This window comes from Propithecus coquereli, unplaced genomic scaffold (genome assembly GCF_000956105.1).
Source record: "Propithecus coquereli isolate 6110/MARCELLA unplaced genomic scaffold, Pcoq_1.0 Scaffold62, whole genome shotgun sequence".
Lineage (NCBI taxonomy): Eukaryota > Metazoa > Chordata > Mammalia > Primates > Indriidae > Propithecus > Propithecus coquereli.
This window is the reverse complement of record NW_012152174.1, coordinates 446,612-468,625: the sequence shown is the minus strand read 5'-3', so window position 1 is coordinate 468,625 and position 22,014 is coordinate 446,612. Positions and strand designations below refer to the sequence as shown.

The window sequence follows — 22,014 nt, the reverse complement described above, 5'->3', positions numbered from 1 at the left end:
TCTTTATTCTCCCCCCAATTTTTTCCATCAGAAGGACATCTTATTGGAGAGCAAATTAAGGAAAGAATAAAACTAGGCATACGTTTCACTTAGCAGGTGATACCCAGTATGAGTTTGCAAAATACTTTCTCCAGGATTGTAAAATGGCAGAATTTTATGATAGAACATTTTGGTTATTATTAATATAGTGTATATAAGGAAGAATAAAATAAAAAGGCATTCTCCATACAAGCTTTAGGGGCATATGGGTTCATGGCTCTTAAAAGTGTCCTTCAATTTCTTACTGTTGTAAGTGGAATTTTTTTTTTTTGCACATACTGTACAACTATCACCTACAATCATCTTCTCATAAACAGTTTTGAACACATTAATGATAAAAAGTAAAATGTGAAAGTCGTGGGACCATGTCTTATAGCACTACTTAGTATAGCACTACTGAGCAGCAGTTCAAAGGAATTACTGCCTTATGAAGAAATCTAAAGGATGTAGGATGGCTAGGTTTTCAAAGCAAAAATAATTTGCTACTATTCACTTCAAATGTGTGCCACTGGTTGCTGAAAATGTATGTTTTTAAGTGTAAAGTTGTGTTTACTTGCAATTTCAAATTTAACTCATTGGGATTAGGTATCCATTACATGCCATAGAAGACACTATTATTTTCATAGAGCAGTCACATGCATTGAAGTTAGGATTACCAACTGGTATATATGTATTTTTTTTACACCTCAAAAACAGAATCACTATAGTGCATATCATGCTTTCACACCTTCCTTGCTGAAGGACAAAGTACATAAAATGCTGGAGTTTGGCTTCCACATCTGAAGGAAGCCGACCTAGTACTCTGGCAGGATCACATCTTGCTGTGGAATTCCAAATCCCACAGCAGGATTTTCTTGCCCTTCTTTGGGGGCTGCTGCTTCTTCCAAAGTCTTCTGCTTCTCCCCTACAAGGCCCTCCTTTACTTCCGGGCCGGCCACCTTTATCCCATCCTCCCATGCCTTGGGCACCATCTTGGGGCCCTCCTCAGTGTTTATATCTGCATCTTTAACTTCCTCAGAGGTCTGCACCTTCATCAGCTCAGCCTCTGCCTCCTCCGCTGCTGCTTGGGCCCCATCTCCTTGAATTTTCTCTCCTTCTGGAACAGCTTTGATGTCCTTGTCACCATGTTGGATTGGAGATGGGTCTCGGCTAGCCTTGTGGCTCTCCTGGATGCCACTGTGGCTGCTGCTGGCACTTCCCAGCCGGGAAGAGGCCACCACAGCCTTCACCGCTGCCTGATAGGAAACAGGAAAGTGTCAGTCAGTCAGTGTTACCTCCACTTAAAGTCACAAATTAGAGCTCAGCCCCAACTTCACTTTTAGGCAGTCTGATATATAGGTTAGTGTTCAATCTTCCAAAGCATATTATTGCTAGATTGCTGAATGAAAACTTGTTTGGAGAACAAACAGCGAAACCTTTTAAATCTCAAATTAGTGTATTTAGTTATCTGGACAAGTAAATGTGTTTACCCATGGATAACCAGTTTTTAAAAATTTTAGACTGTGTTTCCCAAAGTATTTGTTTCATGGAACACTAGTTCCATGGATGTTAGCAGTTATTATGGAGATTAAAGAGTTCTATGGTCAAATTAGCTTGAGAAATCCTGGTTTAAGTCAACATTATTTAATCCAGCGTATTTCAAATTAATTTGACCATGGAACCCTTTAGATCTACTCAATCTGGACCAGCCTGTGAGCAAGTGTTGACTAGGAGCTGATTTTTAACCCCCAGCTGTTTTCTGAGATTGCCTGCTTATACAGCTAGTCCTAAACACCATTATGTAATAGAAAAGCACCGAATCGCTATTCCATATGTATTATAAAAAAGAAGATATATTTTGGTGAATAATTTTCTGTATCATTTAAATCATCTTAATTTTTGTCAAGTATAGTAATTATCTATATTGCCAAATAAGTTTCAAAAATTATTTCCCAATTCTCTCATATTCAAAAAGTAAACAACTTTCTGTATAAAACACCAGTTTCTTGAAAAATGCTGTTAAAGTGGTTCACTTTAATTAGATGAGAAGCAGCAATAATATATTTGGTGAGAAAATCTCAACATATACCACATTCCTCTTTATTAATAATGAATTTCCTCTGAGAGGATAACAAAACCGTAAGTGGCTCTGTGTCAGTATTTTTGGGATTTCAAAGCAGGATTTTCCCTGGGCCCATAGGAGATGAATAATAATATTAGATGAAGAATGGTAGCGCTATCATTGAGAGTTCAAGATAAGAAGGAAGTCTCTGGGTTTTTCTCCTTAAAAAACAAAACAAAAATATGCTATCTTACCTTAAGCTTGCGCCGAGCATTGAACTCTTGGAGCTTCTTTTGAGCCGTATCCATGTGTACAAAATTGGCTGCTTTACCTGTGACCCACGGGTGCTGGAGAGCTTGAAAGGTAGTCAGCCTTTTCTTAGGATCCAAAACAATTAATTTTCTGACCTGAAATGATAAAGAACCATAGACTTAGGGAGATTTTTATGGTGACCTGAGCTTGCCTTCAGCTTGTAAACTTCTAGGTCTTGTTTTAGTTCCCTAGCAGTAATTATACATTCAATAACAGTAAATATTCATTAAAAAATTGTTTAAGCCCTCAGAGATCACTGTGGGTAGGAACAGCTTCATGTAGCAGTAGCCGAGGGAGTCTAAGAAGACAGTCATGTGTACCACCTGAGACCCCAAACTGGCAGACTGCTTTCCAGCAGAAGTCAAACAAACAGGGCCTTGCTTGCCTGTGGACTAGAAGTTCTTTGAAGGCAGAAACAGCATCTGATCATTCTAGGCTTCACTTCACAATCACCTAGAATTCAGAACTTAAAATACATCTCCACAATAATGGAATTATTCATGCATCATCATTCTTTCTGTAGGATTAAATGGCAAGCAAAAGGGATAGTATCCCAGCCCCTGTGGAATATTATCTTATTCTGCCTTGAGATTCCTGGATCTTTTTCTCTAATCCCTTGAGGGTACTTGAAGGAATAAGCTCACAGCTTAAAAGCCATTTCAGAATCAAAGTAAAGAAGTCAGTGGCTTGAGGGCATGATTTGCTTAAAGGACTGAAACCAACCGACTGGCAGCCTGTTCTGGGAGGTTTACTCCTGCTTGTGAGGATGAGCAGACAATAAATTGCCAGGAAAGTCATCAAATGAAGTAATCCATGGCCCTGGGCTCAGTAGGGGTGACCTGGCATAAGGTAGAGACTATTTGGAGCCAGCAGTTTTGTACAAGCCCTGGTTATGCCTCTACCTACTTCAGTGACCCTAGACATAGACACACACAGGAAATGAGTGCCTATGAACACTTCCCCAGACCCTTTTCTTACAAGATCTCGTTTCTACCTTAATTCCTTTGTAAATGCATTTTTAGGTGCGTATAAAAGTTCCTAAAAACATACACAATCCTTTTAATAAACTTATCATTTGGAACTATTAGCACCAATTCATAAATGAGGGATGGAAGGAAGTTGGGAAAGACTTAGTGGTTTGCCTAAGGTCAGACAATTTGTAATTGGTGGAGCCTGCATTCAAACTCAGCTCTGTGTTATATCAGAGCTCATCCTGTGGCCACCATACTGTGATGCCTCCAAGACTGTCAGTCTCTCTGGACTTTGGCCTGCTCCTGTGTAAAATGAGGGGCTTTGGATAATTTCAGGTCTAAGATCTTGTCTAACTCTAAGAAGTGAACACAGGCTAACGAAATCAGGCAGCAAGTCAAAATGAGGGATCAATATTATCTGGTTCTCTTTTCATGTCCTTTCTGTAGCATTTGCAAACGAATGTGTGTTTGGGCTGAAGACACTGGATTTGTAGAGGGCAGAGTTAGTTGGTGCTAGTTTAACATGCATTGAGACCCTTAATTCTCACAACAGCCTAGAGATAGGTACTGTTATCATCCTAGATGAGAAAACAAGGCATAGAGAAGTTAGCTAATAAGCCCAAGGTCACACTTCTAGGTCATGACAAAGGGGGCACTTCAATCCAGATGTGTCAGACTCTAAAATTACATGGTTTATTTTCTGATTCATTGTTTCATTCAATGAACATTTATTGAGCCTGCACTATATGCCTATCTACTAATAGTACTAAGATGTGAGCACACAGGCATTGTCCTCTCCCAGAGCTTATAATCTAATTAAAGAAGACCATTGAACATGTAACTATAAGTGATGACTACTATGAAAGGCGGAGTACAGGGGGCAAAGGAATAATGTGGCTGAAGGAACCAACTGTGGGAGGGAGGGAGTGGAGGAGGTGACCTCGCCTCCCAGGGGATATCTAGTGGCAGCTAGGGCTGGAGGATGAGGGTCACCCAAGCAAAGAGGGCTGTGTGTGTGTGTGTGTGTGTGTGTGTGTGTGTGTGTGTGTGTGATGGGGAAGAAGGTGATGGGGAGGAAGGGGGAGAGAACATTACAAAGCAGAAGAAAGAGCAGTGGCCAATATCCTGAGCTGCGCTGCTGACAAAGTTGAAGTCTGATGCATTTGAGTGAAGAGTAGCAAAAAAGAGGGATAGGGAGCTAGTGAAGGCGTGGGAGAGGGGGGCAGGCTCTAGACCAGGCAGCGCCATGCAGATCTTGTTATGGGTTTGGGGCTGTATCCGAAGAGCCTTAAAGCAGGGGAGTGACATGATGAGATTTATTTATAAGATCATCCCTCCGGAGCCTGTGTGGAGCCGTATTTGAGAAGGGCCCGGGAAGAGGCAGGGAGACCAGATAAGAGGTTGTAGCAGTGGTCCAGGTGGGAGAGGATGGTGGCTCGGACTGGGACAGAGGTGGTGGAGGTGAAGAGAACCGGATGGATTCAAGAGATGATTCAGAGTGTGGGGTCTGCCTCGAGGGAGGAGCTGGGATGACTTATCTACACATCGCACACACCGTCCCTCTCTTCACAGCCACGCTGGGAAAGCCACAGGCCCTCAGGGATCAGGTCCATGAACGAATGCAGAGAGTAAGCAAGAAATGCTTGAAGGGAAAAGAGCACTGGACAGAGTGTCTGGAAACCTGAATCATTCCCAGCACTGTCTTTCTGCCTGGAAGCTGTGTGACCTTTGGCAGTCATTTCACCTCTCTAGTCTTTATCACACTCATCTTTAAAATGAGGGGAGGACTAGATGACGCCTAAGATTCCTTGGAGATCTAACCTTCTGTTATCCGAAAGTCAGTTCTGGATTATGTCTATGTGGATTTTCTCTGGAGAATAGATGATAAATGTTTCAGTCCCATGTTAGCATCCTCTTTATTTTAGAAGAGGTGGACCACCTCCCCAGCCGGTGTGTGTTTCTTGAATGCAATATTGAGGTCAAACAAACAAACAAAATGCACTATTAATACAGTGGAACTTTTTTATAATGCCAATGATATATACTTGTATTGCTATGAGGATATTTTCATACGTTTGAATGAAATTTCAGGAAGCAACATTGCTTTATTTGAAGTATATCTAAATCTAGGCAATAGAAAGCCATGTTAAAACAAAATTCTTCTGTTTGAGTTATGTTTGGATTCACGTAGCACAGCTTTCTGCATAAGCAAGGCTCTATACTAACGATACAGTAAAAGCTCATTAACACTACGATAATTGTAATTTGTGATAATTCAGCTTGTGATCAGTCAAAAATATCTATTTTTACTATCTAAAAGGAAAATGTATTAATGTGCATTATTTTATTAAAAGTACTTTAAAATTGAAAAGAAAAATGATATTAATAGGGGCAAAATTTTAAAAATAACATTGCCTATTAATTAGTTAAAATGAATTTATTTCATTTTGTTTCATTCTGCTTTAGTCACACTTACCAAGTCCTTGGCATTTAGAGATACTTCATCCCACCAGGGGGAGATAAAGTAATATTCACAGTTCAGAATTCTCCTGAACATGAACTGATCTCCTCTTTCATCATAGAATGGTTCAAATCCACAAAGTCTAGAGGGACAAAATACAGGGAATAAAATGTCTTTAAAAGCCTAAGTATATTTCATCAAGTTTCTGCAGAAATTCAAGACCATCCTTTTTCACAGCTTTCTGCTGTGGAAGCAAGTCTACTCAGCACAAGTAAGTAATTGCCTTGTTACAATTCACTATTGATAATGTAAACACACAATTATGTCTTCAGGAAGCAGGATTGATCTAAAAGCAACTTAGGAGTTCTACAAAAAGCTATAATATTAAAATTATGGCACATAGAAATAAGAATAATAATAGCTAACATTAATATAGGCATTATGTTAAGGACTTTCCACAGATTTTTTTCATAGGAATTGAGAAGACAGACAGACAGATTGATTTGAGTTCCAATTTAGTATAAAATGGAAGAGTTAGGATTTTGAGAGTAAAGAGATTAAAAAATGGAAAGAAAGGATTTTCACTCATTTTTGTTCTGCCCTATTTGATGAATTCCTCCATAGAAATGAGTAAAGTATTGTATTTCCATCCCATTCCAGTTTGGATTTCAGAGTAAACAAAGGTAGGAGTTCAAACAGGGAACAGCCTTAAAAAATGTATTAATACAGTGACTGGATACAGCCCAGAGAGATGAGCAGCCTAGATTTACCTCATTCTTGTATGTTACCCTCCCTGGCTTTTGTGTATCTTTAAAGATGTTCTACTCTGTTCACTTTCATTTTCCACTACAGGGTCAGCTTAAAATGAATGGGAAAAGTGGCGTACAAGGAACAGGGAACCATCTTGGGCATCCTAAAAAGAGAGAGAGAGGAAAAGCGAGTTGTTTGTCTGGGACCACCAATCTCCACTGTTCGTCAATGGGCAGAGGTGCTGAAATCACTAGGGATCAAAAGGGCAAAAAGCCCATGCCAGGGCATGTGTCACAGGTGTTGCATTTGAAAAGAATGGGGGTGGTGGAGCAGAAATGAATAAGTTTCTTCAAGCTGGTCAGGTTGGTGCAGAGCATGAAAAATTCAAATGCATCCTAATATGATGAGTTTTTAGGAAGAAGTGGTTTCTCATGTGCTCTTGCTCAGAGAATGTCCCACTGGGAGAGTCTTTGTCTCTTCCAAATATTCTGGAGCCAGCTGGGAAAAGGCCAGTCTTGAGAGTGTTGAGGCCTGGGCCAATGCATTCTCCTTCTCCCTACTGTAGCAGTCTGCGCAGAGAACCTGGCTCCAGACCTACCAGTGGAAGGGACGCAGAAGGAGAGACAGGCGCGCGTGTCCACTCCTTGACAAGGAGAGAGTATGGCCTTGCCTGGCCCTCCCTTACCCTCCACAACACTAGAAAATTATGGCCTGTTGCTGATTAGTCATGGAGAAATTAGCCAATTTTCCAGACTTAATTTAGGAGGCTCCTTATGTTTTCCCTTCTGAAAATCTGGAAACAAAAATGACAATTCAGGAGTTATAGTGCTCAAATGCTTTTTATTTCATTTCAATCATGTCAGTGACTTTGCGCTTTGGTGACAGAGGTAAAAAGTTTATGTTGTGTCAGCCTGAAATGCCAAAAATGGAAGAAATGTGAGAGAGTAGCACGCGCGCGCACACACACACACACACACACACACATGCATGCGCCACACGCACTATGCAAAAACCCTTCAGAAATGGTAATATTTTAATTCCAGCAATGAGAGATTAGGAGCATATTTGGATTACACAGGCCTGAAGTGTGAATGTGTTATGCAGGCTAAGTCCAAGCCTTTGGGCAGAGCTGTAATGTTGAAAGCTAAAGGAGAGAATTCGAATCTCTGTCGTTATCTGATTCTGGTCAGATCAGGAGGCCCAGGCCTGCAGCTTTTGTCTATGGGGCAGAGGGTTTAGGTGCAACAGGTAGAGAGACCAGAATTCCTGGGAGAAACAACAGAATGGTCTTCATTTTCAGCTGAGTGTTATCTTTAGAAATAGCAAAGCCATACCACTGAAGCCTGGTGGTGGCGAGCTTTTAAACTTTTAAGAAGGAAAGAATGAAGTGTTAAACCGCAGTAGTAGCCATAAGAACAGGGGCAGGAGTAAACAGAGGTCTCTACACCGATAGTAAGAATCATACTTCTATTTATTCATGGTTCTATTCAAAAATAAACCCCAGAGTTTATGTGTGTATATAGGCGAGTGTATGTATTATAAAACAGGTGCCTTGACATTTCGGACGTAGAAGAAAGGATTTGGCTGAAGTTCATAATGTAGTTCCACTGCAACAATTACTTTGCCAGGAATTATCGACAAATGGATCCTTAGTTCTAATTCTTCATTTGGTTACTTCTGTACTCTGTTCCCTTCTGGCTCCAAGCCACTCTGGTGGAATGAGTTGGGTGTCTAGAGGTCAAAATCTAGGTCACCAGTAGGCCACTGAGTACACAGCAAAGCTAAACTGGTACAATAAGGGAGATACATAGATCCAAAGGAACAATCCATCAGAGAAAATATATCAGTGAACCTTGCAGGTGGAATTCGGCAATTATTAATGAACTGCAGGCTAAGTAAAAAGTCCTCAGGCTTAGGGGCTGATAGGAGTTAGTATAGAACTAAAGGATATTAGTTGTCACCAGCATTGTTATTTCCATTCTGGGGCCTGCTACTCTTATTTTCAACTAACACCTATTAATTACCTTCAGTGTATAAAGAGAAAAGAAATATAAAACATAGTTTGTATAATTTGGTAATGGACTAGGGGTAAGGAACATTGATAGATTTTTAAATTTATCTTCGGCGTTATAATAAAATGTTTCTCAAATGATTACATTTGTCTTTCCCTTCATTTTCCCATGTCAGTGTCCTTATCACGGAGGTTTACTCATTCCATATTCCAGTTATTCTGGGTGAATGTAACTTAACTTCTGACTTCCATCGCTCCAAATTCCTTTATATCATTAATACTTCAACTCCTCCCAGTATATTTCAACACAAAATTATAATTGGGTGCATTTATATTTTAGGGACAAACCTGAATCCTTATTTGTATAGTTCACTTTTTCACTTAGTGTCACTAAGTATGATATGTCACTTACATAATTCAGGAGACAACATTCTTTCCCTAGTATAAAAATGATCTCAAACACAAGTAGAAGGACTTCTACAATGTGGTCAGGGATTTATTGTAAAGAATTAAGCACTTAGTGTGGTGAACATAGATTACCTAAGAGTTTGCACTTTCCCAAGAAAAAACATGGTTTTCTACCTCTCCAAATTGTTCTCAAGCTTTGATACACTCTAGAGGCAAGAGAATTGAACATTGAAAATATCTTTCGGCATTAAAATTAGTAGATGGCTCTTTTATGGGTTGCCTGTTAAACCTTTTTGTCTTGGCTATCAACAAATATATATATCCAGGTGAACTTACTGTTTGCTAACATGCTTGGGGGTCTTATATCAGTTAGCCCATTCCTGGCCCATATGACCTGGACATTGTACTTTATAAGAGCATTATTAAGTTAAAAACAAATTTAAAAAAACTTCCAAACAACTTTTTCTCCTAGGACTGAATCATGTCCTCCCCAAAGTCATATGTTGAAACCCTAACTCCTGATGTGGTAGTATTTGGACATGGAGCCTTTGGGGAGCAATCGGGTTTTGATGAGATCATGAGGGTGGAGCCCTCATCATGGGATTCGTCCCCTCCTAAGAAGAGACACCAGAGAGCTTGCTCACTCTCTCTTCCCACCATGTGAGGACACAGTGTGAAGGTGGCCACCTGCAAGCCAGGAAGAGGGCCCTCACCAGAATCCAACAATGCTGACACCCTGATCTTGAACTTCCAGCCTCCAGAACTGTGAGAAAATAAATTTCCATTGTTTAAACCATCCAGTCTATAGATTTTGTTATGGCAGCCCGAGCAGACTAATATACTTTCTTTCTAACGCTCCAAAATCTTATAGATTTGAATATTACAGGTTTCAATAACTAACTCTGTGGTACTCTCTAAATGGCAACCAAATCTGCTTGTTTTGAATTAATCTCTCAAACTCATTGATATCTTGTTTTTTAGTTGTCCTACAGCAATCTTCCTTTTCCAACACTCTTCCATTTGTTTGGTGATTTTCCTCATCACCTTCAATTCTATTGTCTCTTGGGATTTCCTGAAATTCCTTATTCATATTAGGCAGGAGCTCAAGGATGGAGTTGAGGATAGCAGAGAGTGAAATACTTAGCTCATTTTCTTTTTTCTCAGAGAGAAATCTGCATATGGTATTAAACCCAAGGCCTTTAAAAATCTAACAGAAATGGGGAACAAAATTGATAGCCAAATGCATTTAAAATATTCATGATAAGAAATACACCAGTTTGGGATGCTTAAAAAATTAAATAGCCACTTTCCCTTTTCTAAAAGGACTAATAGTCTAATTATTTTAGATAAGATGCAAATAAGTAAAACAAGAACAAGTTTAGTAAGTGGACTTGGGTTTCACATTCATTACTACTGTGAAATAATGAATTGTTTCCCAAATCTGTCATAACATTGCATAGCAGATGAGACATAGAAAAGCGCTGGACAGAAGTTCTTGCCCCAAGAATGTTACAAAATAAAAATGAATGCTCATTTTCAGAAAATTCTATCACTGACTACTTTAGTATGTAATAGAAAATCACAAGAAGTCAAAAAGTAATCTTGATTTTTATGAGTGCTCTAGGTACCTAGAAAATGTTACAAAAAGGCAATAGAGATTGCTTTTTTTTTGCATAGAGATTGCATAGAAATTGCTTTTCTTCACTTACAAGATGTAGGTGATTATTCCTACAGACCACATGTCCACCTCAGGTCCATAGGCACAGCCTCTAAGAATTTCAGGTGCTGCAGAAAAAATGAAAATTGTGTTAAATTGGAGCTAAATTCAACATTCACATTTTTATAACAAGCAATGGGAAAGAAACGAATTCATCAACAAAACTTCAGAACAGTATAATTCGATCTTCTCTCCCCAAACCACAGTATAAGGCTAAAAATTCATGTGTCTATTTTAGTGGGAGAGATTATAGTCCCTTTGTGTTTGTGACGAAGAAAAGTAATGCTATGAACTTTAATATTCTATCTTGGAACATTATGATATTGCTCAAATCAGATATATAGAGCTATATTTCTGTACCAAAAGACCCCTTACTTCAAAGGGAGCTTTGCACATAGAAAAGGAAGGGTCAGGGCAGATGGCAGGGAAGATTGGCATATCTCTAGTGCTGGAAGGTGGGGAAAGGATCTAGGAGGGGCCCTGACACATGTAGGTCTCCAAAGAACAGCTGTTCCCAGTCAGCCTGGGGTCACGAACTGAGAAATGGGACTTCTCTGCACACAATGAGTAGCTTATAATATCCCTGACCACCATTGTGAAAAGGGAACATCTTCTCAGCCATGAAATGGCCTAGAATGGAGAACAGTAAGAACTTTTATATTTTGATTACCATGGATCTGTAAAAATGGGGAGTTAACTGGGTCCAGTGGTTTGCCCTGAGGAATGGGGGTGTTGTTTGTTTGCCTAACTAACAACTTAAGAAAAAGAGAAATGAGAGCTCTGCCATCCATGGAGAAACAGGGTTCGGGCCTAGAGCCCAGAGTAGCCTTTGTCGATTTTGAACACAAGTGCCGTAGATGCCAGTGGGGTCCCCAAGGAAGGAGCTACTTGATAAATGTCTAGGGTTCGTTGAGGGAGGCTTGGGGACAAGGGCAACACACTCCTGCTCTGGGCTGGGGGCTGCCCACGCTGGCTGGAAATGTCATACTCAGTGTTGACTAAGGGAGCTCTGGAGGGAGGCTGTCCTCCAGGACTCTGGATTTACTTTATAGGAAGAAATACTGCAGATGCCCTGCTGACCTCTTCCCATACTATCCCTAACCCCTTACCATGTTCAGTTAGGATTTTCTCTTCCCTGTAGAAACTGTGTGACATAAACTATAGGAGACGAAGAGCCCGTATGGTAAAATGAGAGTGTGTGTTCTATCACTCTCAACAGCAATTCAGCCAGATACACCCTTTAAGAAATTGCTTCTGCGGCCAGGTTTTTCTTATGTACAGATGAGTTATTCCTAGAAAATTTTCCTTTAGATTTAATTAACAAAATTAAGAAAAACCCATGCTCAATGTCAACATTATTCGCTCTGTCAGAGTAGCTTTCATTCCCTAGAGCAATCTTCACCACACAGAAGGCGCCTTGAGCCCCAACAGTGAACTCCCACTTGCAAGCACTTTGCTTGTCACACTGTATGGGGAACTCAGATAGGAGGGCTGCTGCTGCTTGTCTTTGTCTCTGGGAGCTGTTCCAGTCAGAGAGCTGAATGCATGCCTATTGAGCGTGCATGTTGAGCATGTGTAAGTCCTTCCCCACTCAGGTCTTCATGCCAGCAATTCGTACCTGGTCTGAAATGCTATCAAGCCTGACACTGACATTTAAACATAAATACAGCAATATGTTGGGGAGAGTCTTTTACATTTTCTGGGTCTTGGTTTTATTTTTTTTTTGAGACAGAGTCTGACTCTGTTGCCCGGGCTAGAGTCCCATGGCATCAGCCTAGCTCACAGCAACCTCAAACTCCTGGGCTCAAGCAATCCTTCTGCCTCAGCCTCCCGAGTAGCTGGGACTATAGGTGTGAGCCACCATGCCCGGCTAATTTTTTCTATATATTTTCAGTTGTCCAGCTAATTTCTTTCTACTTTTTTTAGTAGAGACGGGGTCTTGCTCTTGCTCAGGCTGGTCTCCAACTCCTGAACTCAAATGATCCACCCACCTCGGCCTCCCAGAGTGCTAGGATTGCAGGCATGAGCCACCGCGCCCAGCCTGGGTCTTGGTTTATAACCTCTAAAATCTGAATGAATCAAACTAGTTGATTTCCAAGTTTGAGTTTTAACTTGATACCCACCGTGTCATTAGTAAAGGATTGGTTACTGATCATTCAAGTAAGAAGAGAGGACAAACACAAACATTCTAACCTGCAGAACATGCTGCATTTCCCATTTCTTCAGCTAGTGTGTATGCTGCCCTGCGGGGACTCTGCCTGTTGGCTTTAGTGAAATCAACCCTCCCATCCTGTGCTGGCCAGAGATACATCCTGGTACGGGTCTGGTGCTTTCTCTGGCCATTTCTTATGGCTCCCAGCCAAAGGGCCCCAAAGAAGTGAATACTGTGGATCAAAGTGCTTTTTGAATCCACTATAGGGCATCTGAGTTTCACACCCAACATGGCAATATCTGATCTCCCTTCACAGCACCAGATGCAGCCTTGCTTTCCCGAGGCAATTTATTAATATTTCCTTGTGAGGCATTATGCAGCAATGTGAGTAAATTTTTCATGGGAAAAGCTAACTTCCATAGTGAGGATAACTGAGACAAAAGGAATATAGAATGTTTTTATCCTCCATAATAAATTTCTCTTAAAACTAATTGCTTTTAAAATAACATATATATATATTTTGAGATAGCATCTTGCTCTGTCTCTCAGGCCAGGGTGCAGTGGCTCAATCATAGCTTACAGTAGCCTCGAAGTCCTGGGCTCAACTGATCCTCTTGCCTCAGCCTCCCAAGTAGCTAGGACTACAGGCACGTGCCACCACCCCCAGCTAATTTTTTTTTTTAAAAATTGTAGTAGAGACAGGGTCTCACTATGTTGCCTAGGCTGGTCTCAAACTACTGGCCTCAAGAGATCCACCAACCCTGGCCTCCCAAAGTGCTGGGATTATAGGCACAAGCCACCATGTCAGGCCGAAAAAGAACTTATATTTTCAAATTGTAATGTAAAATTGGGGTCAAATGAAGTCAAAACACCTAGATACAATTAGATAACTTTCTCAATCACCTTTAAATATTTTCAATTACTAGTTAATACGACCTTGACTTTGTTCAGAACCAGCAGAATACACTCTTGTAATCTAGCTGAACCCTTCCAAGAGGCAAAATCTTTTCTAGAATAAAGTTTAGGTTCTGGCACTCCAGCCTTTGAAATCTCCTAGGTATCAAATGTCCTTGGCAGGTGATTCTACTAATTTGCGATCTTCTTAGAGTGAGACATAGTTGACTGCTTTCAATTTAGTTCAAGAAAAGACATCAATTAGTCCACACTTAATGCTATAAGCACTTCTGGCTGTCTTTCATATATTTTCCCACTTCAGTACAAAAATAAACAAACAAATAAACGAAATAAAAGTAAAAAAAATAATTTTAAGGCATAAAACAATTTTTTAAAAACATATTTTGAAAGACTTAGGATCATCCTTTCTGAATTATAGATGAGCTCTATGATTCTCTCCTACTTATTAAGTTAAAACTACAGAACGGCATTCTTTATCAGAAGACGTTTTCAAGCTATTGTTAACTCTTTTAAGGAAAACACATCTGAAGAAGACTAAGGTGAATGAAATTGACAAGTTCCTTCATTCACTCAATAAATAACTCACCAAATATTTATTAAGCACCCACTGTATGATAGGCACTCTATAGGAGGAGCTGCTGGGGGACAATGGGACATCACAGAGAACAAATCCCCGCCTTCACAGAGCTTACGTTTGGTGGTGGTGGGCAGATGCTAATTCAAAACATCAAACGAAGAAAAGCAAAGTTGTGACTGGAAGTGCTTGGAGGGAGGATGTCTTTAGTAGGGGTTGGCCTGGTAAAGGAGGTCAGGGATGTTGACCAGAGCAAGCAAAGTTTGAACTGAGATGTGAAGGACCTGCAGGGGAGAACGGGGAGAAGGAATGGTTGAGGAATGAGAGAGAAGAGACTTGCAAGTGGAAAAAGCACCCATGCAAAGACCCTATCGCAGGAAAGAGCCAGGGGCACTGGAGGAACTGAAAGAACCCAGTGTGGGAGGGGTAAATAGTGGACTAGAAGCAGCCCATGTGTGCGCTGCTCTCAAGGAGAGGACTGAAAGTTGTAGGCACATACCTACTTGCGGATGGCTCTTCTTGGAAAGAACATTGTAAAACTGCGTAGAAGTGATGTGGGACATGCAGAGTGAAGGAGAAGGTGACGGTGATGGGACAATTCATCCGGCAAGACTGAAGGGATCTGAGGGGAGGCATCCACACGTGGGGAAGGGCTGGAGGATAAAGACTTGGGGGCCTAAGTCATCCCACAGACACTGCAGCCAGAGCTGTGAGGGGGCTCTTTCCACCACCATAGACCTCTGGACTGATCATGGAGCTGCTCTGAGTCCGTGCAGAGACATTGCACTGGAGAGCAGGTGCAGCGGGGATCTGGTGGCTGCCAATCCTGGGTTTCTGCAACTGATGCCATCCTGGGCTCTCAGGTGCATGGCCCCAGGTCTGCTCCAGGCTTCGCTTTGAAGCAGCAGCTTTTACGTCACCCTAACTGGGCTGGGGAGGGAGCTGGCAGAGCAGACACTCCCCTGTGCCATACCCTGTAACTGGGAGCTTAGTGTCCTTCCCCTCCAGTGCAGGATCTGAGCAGAGGAGGTACCTCAAGCACCACAGGCACCACCTGGGAAGCCTTGGGTGGCTGTCTCAGCAAGACCTAGATGAGGGGAGAACCCTGGCCAGCTGGCAGCCCTGGCCTACCTCCATGATCCCTGGGCTGCTGCAAACAACCCCCGCCCATGTGACATGGCATCTGCAGTCCTCTCACTGGTGGAACGGCCCTCTGACTGTGTGGGTCTGCCTCCAAGGTCCCCACTTCCAGTTCTGAGGCTCTTGCTGTGCCTGGGCCTGAGGCTCTGCCCCTGTGGCTCCAGAGCTCCTGCTGGGCCCATGACATCACCCACAAAATTCCAGTGCTGTGCCTGAACACCAAGACTCCACCCCTGAGTCTCCACCACTGCCTCTGGGCAGAGGAACTTCCCTGAGGTCCAATACTCTGCCACAAAACCCCAAGCCTTGAGCAGCCAATATACTATTACATTGCAGCCTCAGAGCTGGAACTGGGGACCTTGGAGGCAGAGCCACACAGTCAGGGGATTGTTCTACCAGTGTGGGGACTGCAGATGCCGTGTCACATGGGTGGGGGTTACTTGGACCTGGTTCAAGCAAATGCCCACTGCCTTGATAGGTTCATACAGCTGTCACTGTCACCCACACAGGGAGATCCTGGGCAGAGCAATCCTCTACAATGCCAGCCTCCATGGAGAGGGTCTCACCCAGCCCCCAAATCAAATTTCCAACAATGATCTACGGAACAACGTACCACCCTGAATGAACATCATCCAGCACTGAGCTGAACTGAGGAATCACAGGGGAATGGGACAAAACAGAACAGCTGCACTACAGGCTCACAGTGTGCCCACCCCTCCCCTGACAGGTCAACATTCCAGAGTATGATGCAAAAGCCACCATCTAGGGACCTCTCCTTCTTCTAACTAAGCAGGAGAGTTCCGAGCAAAGGAGGACAGGTGCCCTGCAAACTTATTAGCCCTGAGCCAAGAGAAGAGGATACAGATAAGAAGAAACTAGCAAAAGAAACCTGACAACATGAAAAAACAAAACAATTCAACACCCCCAAGGTATCACAGTAGAGCTACAGTAGTGAACTCCAATCAAAGAAAATTCTCAAAATGATGGAAATGGAATTCAGAACATGGATGGCATATACGATAAATGGAATTGAAGAGAAAGTTGAAAACTAACAAAAAGAAGTCAAAAATTTCAGGAAATCAATGAAAAAATGAGAAAGTCACTAAACAGCTAGACAACACAAGAAAGGATAAAATGGAACTTGAAGAAATGAAGGAGTCAAATAGGGAATTTCAAAACACAGTGAAAATCTTCAACAACAGGCTAAACCAAGGAGAAGAAAGAATTTCAGAGCTTGAAGACAAGGCTCTCAAGCTAACATAGTCATTCAATGAGGTAGAAAAGAGAATTAAAAAAGAATGAGCAATCACATGAATGAATATGGGACTACATGGAGAAAACTAATATAAGAGTTATAGTTATAGGTATAGGTATAAGGGAGAAGAACAAAGAACAAAAAGAATGGAAAATCTATTTGAGGGAATTATTGAGGAAAATTTCCATGGTATCACCAAAAATTCAGACATCCAGATACAAGATAGTTATCGAACACTGGAAAGAATTATAGCAAGGGTAAGCGAGGACAAGATGGTGGACCAAAGATACCACCAGCCAGAGTGTCTCTGTAAGAAGGAGAAATTTTAAATGAAAGAGAAAAAACAAACAGACAGACAAACATAGATCAGATAAGGTTCTGAAGGAAGGGTGCCTGAACCTATGGGAGACTCCACAGGAAGAGGTCACGGAGCAGAACTGGAAGGAGAAAGGCATCAATGGGGATTAAGTCCAGAGAGGCTCAGAGACCAGCGAGAAGGGTAGGTGGATTGGCTAACATCCTCCCCCCTTGTGTCTTGGACTGTTGGTGGACTCCCAAGCTGCTGGAGAGACCTTCTGCCAAAGTGAGCTGAGAGACCTTCTGCCAAAGTGCTGCCACCAGTGAGTGGAGAACTTCTTGCAGACAGGGCACTAGGCTTTCACTGTCCCCGCACCTGTGGCGCCTCCTGCCCCACAGACCCAAGCTTTACTACCCACCAGGCACCTTTTCCCTCACCAGGGGGCCTCTACTCCTCAGGTTCCATTTTGATCATCACTGCACAGACATTTCCCAACTCCAGCCCAGACTGCAGGAGCCACAGGGGTCCAGTGGGTCCTGGGTGATCTGTGAGACTCCAGAGAGATTGACTTTAAATAAACAATGGTAAAGAGAAACAAAGATGATTATTATATAATGATAAAGGGAGCAATTCAAAAAAAGACATAATAATCCTAAATATATATGCTCCTAACACAGGAACTCCCATGTTCATAAAGCAAATTCTACTAGATCTAGGCAAAGAGATAAATAGTAGCATTGTAATTGCCGGGGACTTCAATGTCCCACTGTTATAGGTGAATGATCATCAAAGCAGAAAATCAATAAGTCCTGCACTTAAAGAGGACTCTAGAACAAATAGAACTAACTGATGCTTAAGAACATTCTACTCCAAAACTTCTGCATATATATTCTTCTCATCAGCACATGGGACATTCTCCAAGACTGATCAAATCTTAGGCCACCAAACATGTCTTAACAAATTCAAAAAAATCATACCACATATCTTCTCAGAACACAGTGGAATAAAACTAGAAATCAATTCCAAGAGCAAAAATCAAACCTATATAAAGACATGCAAATTAAATAACTTGCCACTGAATGATTATTGGATCAATGATGAAATTTAGATGGAAATGAAAAGATTCCTTGAACTGAAGGATGACGAGGATATAAGCTATTAAAATCTATAGGATTCAGCAAAAGCAGTCCTAAGGTGAAAATTCATAGCCTACATCAAAAAGACAGATCACAAATTAACAACCTAATATCACATCTCAAGGAACTAGAAAAGGAAGAGCAAACCAAACCATAAAACTCAGAGCAAAACTAAATGAAATGGAAAGCAAACAAACAAAAAAAACCACACAAATGATCAACAAAACACAAAGTTCTTTGAAAAGATAAACAAAATTGATAGACCTCTTGCTAGATTATCCAGGAATAGAAGAGAAAGGACTCAAATAAGCTCAATCAGAAATGAAAAAGGAGATATTACAACTGATACAACAGAAACACCAAATATCATCCAAGAATACTATAAAAATCTCTACATTAGAAAATGTAGAGGAAATGGACAAATTTATGGAAACACGCAACCTCCCAAGATGCAATCAGGAAGAAATAGAAATTCTGAACAGACCAATAACAAGCAGCGAGATCAAAGTAGTAATAAAAAAATCTCCCAACGAAAAAAGCCCTCAACCAGATATATCCACAGCCAAATTCTTCCAGACCTACAAAGAAAGAGCTGGTATCCACACTACAGATATTGTTTCATAACATCAAGAAGGAGGGAATCCTCCCCATCTCATTCTATGAAGCCAGTATAGCCTTATTACCAAAGCCAGAAAAGAACACAACAAAAATAGAAACTATAGACCAATACCCCTTATGAATATAGATGCAAAAATATTCATAATAATACTAGCAAACCAAATTTAACAGCACATCAAAAAAATAATTCACCGTGACTAAGTTGGCTTCATTCCAGGGATGCAAGGATGGTTCAACATACATAAATCAATAAATGTGATTCACAACATAAGCAGAAGCAAAAACAAAGATCATATGATCCTCTCAATAGATGCAGAAAAAGCATTCAAGAAAATTCAGCATCTTTTCATGACAAAAACTGTCAACAAACTAGAGATAGAAGGAACATACCTCAAACTTATAAAAGGCATATATGACAAACCCACAGCCAACGTCATTCTGAATGGGGAAAAGTTGAAAGTATTCTCCCTAAGAACTGGAGAAGACAGTGTGCCCACTGCCATCACTTCTATTCAACATAGTACTAAAAGTCCTAACCAGAACAACAGGCAAGAGAAAGAAGTAACGCGTTTTCAAATTGGGAAAGAGGAGGTCATATTATTACTTTTTGCTGATGATATGATCCATTATCTAGAAAATCCCAAGCAATCCACCAAGACACTCCTGGAATTGATAAATAAATTCAGCAATGTCTCAGATTACAAAATCAACGTACACAAATCAGTAGTATTTCTGCATACAAATAACAATCAAGCTGAGAGTCAAATAAAAGACTCAACATCATTCATAATAGCTACAAAGAAAACAAAATACCTAGGAATATACTTAACCATGGAAGTGAAGATCTCTACAAGGAGAACTACAAAAAACTAATGAAAAAAATCACAGATGACACAAACAAATGGAAAAAGATATCATGCTCATGGATTGGTAGAGTTAACATGGTTAAAATGCTAATGCTGCCCAAAGTGATTTACAGAGTCATTGTAATTCCCATCAAAATATCAATGGCATATTTCACAGATCTAGAAAAAATAATTCTATGCTTCATCTGGAACCAAAAATGAGCCCAAATAGCCATAGCAATCTTAAGCAAAAAGAACAAATTTGAAGGCATCACATTACCAGACTTCAAACTATACCACAAGCCTATAGTAACCAAAGCAGCATGGCATTGGTACAAAAATAGAGACATAGATTGTTGGGAAAAAGGCTAAGAGACGTGAAAAGTTTCAGGGGTTTTGCAGGACTTTGCTTTGAAGGAATCTGTGGACATGTTAGTTCACAGAATAGAAGCTGCTTCCAACAAGGGAGGCATTGTCAGAGGATGTTTGCAAAGCAACATTTTTTCTTTGCTGCCGGCCATTGCCTTGAGCTTTTTTGCAAGGCAGAAGCTCAGTTTGGGTCCTTGGTGGAGAAGCTGATTAAAATGCCTGCCCAGCAGATAACATGCAGCTGGAACTATCCTAGACTTCAAGGCCATTCCTGCTTCACTCCTGACTACATGTCTTTGTGTTTAGAAGAAGTAGATTAGAGCAGTACACAGACTCAGTGTTCTCATTTTATACATTTTATCTTTAATTTGTATGCTCAGCTAGGTCTGTTTCTAACTTAGGGCTTAATATGCTTGTCTTAGAAAAATTTTGTAACCATCTATTCTTGTAGACAGAATTAGGTAAGGTTCCTCTGGAAATCTCAAAAAATGAGCTGTACATGTAATTCTTTAACACAAGACAACTATTTGCTATAACAATAAATACTAATGTGGGATTTCATTCAATGCATCACAGCTCGCGGGAATGCTGGAGACCCCTAACTCCCCCATCACTTAAACTGTACTTTGTCTCCATCTCAATCATTTCTCCATCTACATTATTTCTTTATTTCCTATTATTTCCAAATCCCTTGCGACGATCCTGCCTTGGGACCAGTTTTTCTGGGAGAGTAGCTAACTCCTGGCAATAGATCAATGGAATAGAACAGAGAACCCAGATATAAAACAATCTACCTACAATCAACTGATCTTTGCAAAAGCATACAATAACATATACTGGGGAAAATTGGACAGCCACATGCAGAAGAATGAATCAGGACCTCTACCTCTCACCATATACTAAAATTAATTCAAGATGAATAAACAACTTAAATGTAAGGCATGAAACCATAAAAATTCTAGAAGAAAATGTGGGAAAACTCTTCTAGACATTGGCTTAGGCAAAGAATTTATGACTAAGACCCCAAAGGCAATTACGGCAATGACAAAAATAAGTAAGTGGGGCTTGATTAAATTAAAAACCTTCTGCAGAGCAAAGGAAAAAGTCAACAGAGCAAATAGACAACCTGCCGAATGGGAGAAAATATTCACAAACTCTACATCTGATAAAAGGCTAATACCCAGAATCTACAAATAATTCAAACAAATCAGTAAGAAATAAACAAACAACCTCATTAAAAAGTGAACAAAAGCCATGAACAGAAGTTTTTCAAAGAAGATAGACAAATGGCCAACAAACAAATGAAGAAATGTTCAACATCACTAATCATCAGGGAAATGCAAATTAAAACCACAATGAGAGGTCACCTTACCCTTGTCAGATGGCTATTACTAAAAAGTCAAAAAACAATAGATGCTGCATGGATGCAGAGAGAAAGGAATGTTTATACACTGTTGGTGGGATTGCAAACTGGTTCAACCTGTATGGAAAACATTATGGAGATTTCTCAAAGAAATAAATACAGACTTAGCATTAAAACCAGCACTCCCACTGCTGGGAAGTCATTTTATCAAAAGGCATCTGTAGTTGAATTTTTGTTGCAGCACAGTTTATAATCACAAAGATGTAGAATTAATCTAAGTGCCCATCAATTCATGAGCGGATTAAAAAAATGCGGCATGTATTAATATATACCATGGAGTACTACTTAGACATAAAAAGGAATGAAATAATATATTTTGCAGCAATTTGGATGGAACTTCAGACCATTATCCTAAGTGAAGTATCTCAGGAATGGAAAACCAACCACCACATGTACTCTCTAATAACTTGGAACTAATTGATAGGCACACCTGGGCACAAAGAAAAGAAAAAGTCATTGTAAATCAAGAAGTGAGGAAGGGGGATCAGGGGAGGGGTAAAAACCTACCTAAAAGGTATAGTGAACACTATTCAGGTGATGGGCACACTAATAGCCCTGACTTAAGCATTATAAATGGTA

At 40.6% G+C, this 22,014-nt stretch overlaps 1 protein-coding gene across 1 annotated transcript in view; it reads right to left on the bottom strand.

Annotated features, from left to right (window-relative positions):
• Positions 1-233: 233 nt before the first annotated feature.
• CAMK4 (calcium/calmodulin-dependent protein kinase IV) overlaps positions 234-22,014 on the bottom strand; it is a 257,674-nt gene continuing 235,893 nt past the window's right edge. The window contains 4 exon segments of the mRNA XM_012659519.1: positions 234-1,274; positions 2,335-2,487; positions 5,840-5,966; positions 10,703-10,778. Coding sequence (XP_012514973.1) covers positions 834-1,274; positions 2,335-2,487; positions 5,840-5,966; positions 10,703-10,778 — 797 coding nt within the window. The 3' untranslated portion in view covers positions 234-833.